The sequence below is a fragment of the Psammomys obesus genome, unplaced genomic scaffold (assembly GCF_907164565.1).
Source record: "Psammomys obesus unplaced genomic scaffold, mPsaObe1.curated_primary_1811, whole genome shotgun sequence".
Taxonomy (NCBI): domain Eukaryota; kingdom Metazoa; phylum Chordata; class Mammalia; order Rodentia; family Muridae; genus Psammomys; species Psammomys obesus.
The window spans coordinates 1-6,291 of NW_026590309.1; the positions used below are offsets into that span (position 1 = coordinate 1).

The 6,291-nt window shown below is 42.2% G+C and overlaps 1 protein-coding gene across 1 annotated transcript; it reads left to right on the forward strand.

The window, feature by feature from the left end:
• Positions 1–408: 408 nt before the first annotated feature.
• Positions 409–6,013, forward strand: LOC129676437 (leukocyte elastase inhibitor A; the record flags this gene model as incomplete). The annotated part of the gene is given in 5 exon segments (XM_055606770.1): positions 409–546; positions 1,621–1,738; positions 3,326–3,468; positions 3,648–3,815; positions 5,500–6,013. Coding segments are annotated over 5 exon segments (972 nt in total), but the record flags the coding sequence as incomplete, so codon positions are not given.
• Between the last annotated feature and the right edge of the window lie 278 nt (positions 6,014–6,291).

A 6,291-nucleotide genomic window follows, 5' to 3' on the forward strand; every position in this document is an offset into this window, starting at 1 on the left:
TTGACTGGCTGTGGCTCTGCAGGAGGAGAGATTGGAGAGTCCCTGTGGCCTGCTGAACAGGACCAACACTTTATCATTGCACCCCTGGGGGACAGCGGGTCCCCTTTGCCTCCCTCCTCACAGCTTTCTGTCTTCCTTAAGTGGTGTGGAGAGGACTTCTGCTCTTGCTGTCCCTCATTCTGAGAGGGACTCTGTCCCCTTTTGGAAGCGTGGACACGAGTGGGAAAGTGTTTCCTAATTAACCCGCGTGGCTTCATTTTGTTTGCTCTCCCAAGAACATATTAATAAAATGTTTGGTTCCAGCCACTCAGCATTAGGAAAAAAATAATTTGGTGGAAGCAGACACCAAGAAATTGCTTCACAACTGCAAAACAAATGATTGTTTAAAGAATGTTTTCTTCACTCTAGACTTTTCATTTTGACGCTGTTGACGACATTCATTCAAGGTTTCAAAGCCTGAATGCTGAAGTGAACAAACGTGGAGCTTCTCACAAGTTGAAACTTGCTAACAGACTGTATGGAGAGAAAACCTACAATTTCCTTCCTGTGAGTACCTAGCTCATCCCATTCTCGAACTTCCTGAAGAGAAGCACAGCCATGTTGCAGGTCATTCATGAAAATAGCCAAGAATAGAGTTTCATTTCATAGTCTGTCTAATGCAAAGGTGGTTCCTGGATTCATTTTATTTTACTTTATTTTATTTTATTTATTTTATTTTACTTTATTTTATTTTATTTTATTTTATTTTATTTTATTTTATTAAAGCGAATACAAGGACTGAACCTGTGGCTCAGTGGGTAACATAGGTTCTCATGCAGCCTGAGAACATGGCTGTGGCTCCCAGTGCCCATGAGAGATGCCAGGCATGGCTTCACACTCTCCTGTAACCCTAGAATGTGGAAAATAAACCTATGGGGAACCCTTGAGTTTGTGGACCACCAGCCTAGTTCACTGAGAGACCTTGTGTCAAGAGAGTAAGGCAGAGAGTGAGAGCAGGACGCCTGATGTCTTTCTCTAGCCTCCGTGATTGCACAGGTATGTACACACCATACACACACACACTCTGCTCTCTCTCACACACACACACACACACACACACACACACAAACACACACCACACACACACGCACACAAAGCAGAAGGGGAATCTGAAAAGCCACTTGAAGTATAAGCAACATTTGCTGATTTCTGAAAAAGGAAATGTGAGATTAAAAAGGAATTAGTAAAGTTTGTAGTAACAGCAGAAAGGTGAAATAAAGGGCGGCGTTTGCCACTCCTGCACTGTAACCTGAAAAAATGGTTAGGACACAGCACAGGGCAGGCATAGGTAGGAAGATACTGAGTTTGAGAAACACTGTCTCAGAAAACAAAAAAAGACAGAAAGGAAGGAAGAAAAGAAGGAAGGAAGGAAGGAAGGAAGGAAGGAAGGAAGGAAGGAAGGAAGGAAGGACAGTACATTTAGTGTTAAGTTATATGATTTTCAACACAATAGCAAAATATAAAGTTTAGGTTTTAATGAACCTTTTCCATTTTAACTGCTTTTGGTTTTTCTTTTGGGGACTTTAGAAAACTTCTGTAAGGAATAGAAGTTATTCATGGCACTTCCTTTTTTAAATATAGGAGTTCTTGACTTCAACCCAGAAACTGTATGGTGCTGACTTGGCCCCTGTGGATTTCCACAATGCCTCTGAGGATGCAAGGAAGGAAATAAACCAGTGGGTCAAAGGTCAAACAGAAGGTGAGAAACTGAGCAGCACTGGCTCCTTTAGTCACCTTTCCCTTGCTGTAGCTCACACCTGACACATTCAGCTTATGGAGAAAGGGCTCATTTTGACTCACAGTTTTGGAGGTTTCAGTCTATAACCAATGGGACTTATTGCTTTGGTTCTATGGCAACACTGCTCCTCCTGTTAAGACAGCATGGGAGAGGAGGCCTGTTCACCTCACTGGTGAATAAAAAGAAAGAGGGAGAGACCAGGGTCTCACAATCACTTTCAATAGCAGTACCTCTTCCCCAAGGTAGGTTTGTTGATGAAGACCTACAGTCCCAGCACTTGGGAGGCTGAGGCAGGAGGATTGCTTTGTGCACACGTGGCAAGACCCTGTCTCAAAATAAAAGCACATAGAAAGAAAACACACTCCCCAATGACCTAATGACCCCCAGCTAGGCCACACCTTTTAAAGGTTCCTATGCCTTCCAGTGCAGAATGGAGCAGAGACCAAATCTTGAAGACACAGGCCTTTGGGTGACCCCTCTGAACCACAGCAGAGCCACTGTGCACAGACTCTTACTCTCCTGTACTCTCTCCCTGCATCTGCTTTCTCTCTTCATCAGCTTCCCAAATCATGGCTTATGTGCACTGAGGACTCAGAGGCTATTCCCTAGAATAAAGCATAATTTCAAATGTCAGAAACTTACCAGTGGAGAAATACAGACATGATTGAATGGAAGCAGTTGAGTGCTTATGGGTTCCCAAAACTACAATTTATAGTTAAAACCAATATGAAAATGCAGAATAAAGTTAATAAAAATGCCTGTCTAAAAGTATTGGTGCTCATATGGAAAGAAACAAGATGTGAAACCTCACAGAATGTGTGAAATCAGTATTTAGAAATGGCTGAATTCATAATATTTTTGCCCAACATTTTGTCCAGTATCTGCCAAGTAGCAGGTATGGAGTGGCTCACCTTTGGGCTCAATTCAGCTTTGGAATGGCTCTGTCCTCAGACCTGTGTGAGTCAGCACCCAGGGCATCCCTGTCTCCAGTTCTTTCAGTTCCCAGCAGGGCATTCAGCCCTGGGGAGAGTGGCTTCTTTTCCACAGACTTACCCACTGGATAAGACTTAAGAGATCTCTTGGATATTTGTTCAAAGTCCATTTCACAAGAGCAGGCTTCTACTTTGCAGATTGGAAGACATTGTTTACCAGTGACCAAAAAACATTTCAGTAAGGAATTTTGTTTGTTTTCTATAAGGAACAACCATTCACAAAATAATGGTTATTGCTTCCACCCAGGAAAGGAGAACGTTCATGTTCTAAACCATTGAAGATATTTGCCTTACTTTAATGGTATTTTTCTTTCTGGGTCACGGGATAGAACTTAGGACCTCAGTGAGGGCATAACAGGCACAGCCTTTTGGGTCTTACAAGTTGGTTTATTTAAAATCAAACTGGGACAAGTGGGCCTTTCCTAACTTAACACTGAGTTAAAACAAAACAAACTGTGAAGTCTAGGTTAGAATGACATTTTAGAGCTAATAAACTATCCGCTTAAATTTGGAATTTCGATATGGAACGTTACAAAAGCTGACCTTATCTTCCCAGGGAAAATTCCAGAACTGTTGGCCATGGGCGTGGTTGACAGCATGACCAAACTTGTGCTGGTGAATGCCGTCTACTTCAAGGGAATGTGGCAGGAGAAATTCATGAAACGGGACACAACCGATGCTCCCTTCCGACTGAATAAGGTCAGGTGGCACCATCTACCTGGGATGTTCTTGGTTGTGTGGGTGAGTGTCCCCATCTCCATGCCAGGCCAGGGCTTTACCATGGAGTACTCTACCCGGAGACCCCAGGTTCCCCTCTCCTCTAAAAGACAAGAGGGAATAATAACTTGAGTGAGTTTTCTTTTTTGTAACCATTTCAGAAAGACACAAAAACAGTGAAGATGATGTATCAAAAGAAAAAAATTCCATTTGGTTACATTCCTGACCTGAAGTGCAAGGTGCTGGAGATGACTTACCAGGGCGGAGAACTTAGCATGGTCATTCTGCTGCCTGAAGACACTGAGGATGAGTCCATGGGTCTTAAGAAGGTAACTGGCTCTCAACACCGTGGTTCGTGTTTCCTTTCATGGTATTGGATTTATACCTCAGTATAAATGTGCGTACACTGCAGTGTAAGCATTTGGTGTTCATCCACAGACTTTACCCAGAATCCCTTGACAAAAACGCCGCCATTTCCGTCAATATAGTCCATCAGGACTTACTCCTCTAAGGCCTGTGTTTATACAGTTATTAGTATTATTATCTCTGTTATTTATTATTTGCAGTGCCAAATTCCTTGGGCTAGGTAAGTGTTCTGTCACTGAGCCACAAGTCCAGGCCAGAAGCCTAAAGGTCAAATGTTCAGAATATTTGATGCCTTCAGTGGACCATTGTGATGGAGGAATATCTAGAGATTTAGAATTAAACGGAACAGTGATGAGTGTCCCCGCTCAGAAAGCCTCTTGAAGTAACTTTAAAGGATTATAGTGAGAACTGATTCCTGTCTTTAGGGACTGCTTGTCTCCTGACAGGGTTAGAAGCAGAGAAAACTGTGGAGATTGCAGTTTTCCCTTCAAATTTCTAGGCTGCCCTGTGGCTTAGCTCTTGTTCCCATCCCAGGCTACATTTGTAATCACGAAGGAGCCTGCTGTTATTCCAATGTACAGTGTATGTACTGCCATGAATGGGGTCCATTTGTCAATTGTGTTTTCTTGTGGGCAATCTATCTTATTACAAAATGAGGCCCTAAGAAGCTGTGTCTAAGGTAAGTGGTTCTATTCTAGTCCCATAGAGGAATAATAATAGTTGATATTTGTATGGTACTTATTCAATGGTCACAACAATGCTACGAAGCTGGTGCCATCAGTATCCCTGTGTTGTTCTATGTGTCTGCTCTATTCCACTCTTCTCTACCCTACTCTCCTGGACTCGATTCTACCCCATGGGCAAGGTTTTGCTCTGTAGCCTGGTTTGGCCTTAAGCTCACAGCCCTCCATCAGTGGCTCCTGAATGCTGGGATTGCTGGATGTCTGCCGCCATGTCAGCTGCTTGTCCTTGTTTTAAGTGAACTAAGTCCCATACATTTTGTCCCCCCACCACATTTTTTTTTACACAGGAGTTATTAGAGATTCCTTCAGTTCTTGTGGAGTTTACAGATTAGTACAACTTTTAAAAAAATAGAAGAAACTTCTAAAACTTTCCCTTGTACCATACAAGCAACTAACATTTTAAAAGCTCTTCAGGCTCATCTGTTAAGTGATTCAGTGTGATAGGGATTTAAGAAATCTTGAGTGGATAGAAGAATGGATGATTGGTGGATTAAAAGATGGAAAAAATGGAAGAATGAGAGGAACAGAATGAGTGAGTGAGTGAGTGAGTGAGTGAGGCAGAGAGAAATGGATAGATGAATGAATGATGAATAGATAGATGGAGATATAAAAAGAAGGATAGATGCTGGGTGGATGGATGAATGGATGGACAGATAAATAGATGGTTGGATGAATGGGTGACAGATTTATTGTTAAATGTTTTTGTACTTGGATCCTCAAAAACCTGGAAAATGGTTCTGCTATATTTTACCAATTGTGAGACAAAAATGAAATGTAGGTGCAATCTGTTTGGGCAGAAGCCATGAAGGAAACCTAGGAGTAGTGGCCTTTGTGAGTCTGCTCTTTTGAAGAGTACCTTCTTACAGTAAGAAGTTAAGTTCTTTCTGTCTTACATTAATTCCAGATTGAGGAACAGTTAACTTCAGAAAATCTTCGTGAATGGACCAAACGTGAGAAACTGGAAACCATTGACGTCCATGTCAAATTGCCCAGGTTCAAGTTGGAAGAGAGCTACACCCTTAACTCCAACCTTGGCCTCCTGGGAGTACAGGATCTGTTCACCAGCAGCAAGGCTGATCTGTCTGGCATGTCAGGATCCAGAGATCTTTTCATATCAAAAATTGTCCACAAGTCCTTTGTGGAAGTGAATGAGGAGGGCACAGAGGCAGCCGCTGCCACAGGGGGCATTGCTACATTCTGCATGTTGTTGCCCGAGGAAGAATTCACAGTGGATCATCCATTCCTTTTCTTCATTCGGCACAACCCAACAGCTAACCTGCTCTTCCTAGGCAGGGTCTGTTCCCCATGAAGAAAGAGACTTTAGAAATAAAAGGCAGAGCTTAGAGTTTCATTGCCTGAGATTTTAGTGTGATTATTTTCATTTATCCTTGCCAATAAAACCTCTATCCAGAAACCAATCTTTAGTTTCTTTTGTATGTTCAACCATATTGTGACTACACATCTTGACCACGTAGTGACATATAAAATCGACACAGTCTCCCAACAGGCATGGAAATGTATGGCTTCTTCCCAAGTCAGTTGTTCCTCAGTCTAGAATTAGAAGAAGGCAAAAGTAAAGAGATAAAACTGACAAGTGATAAAGTACTAGTAAAACGAATGGACCCAAAGTTGCCATTGCAACCTACTTTCTTTCATGGTTTGTGAAGTGAAACCATGCCAGCTCTTTTACAAATAG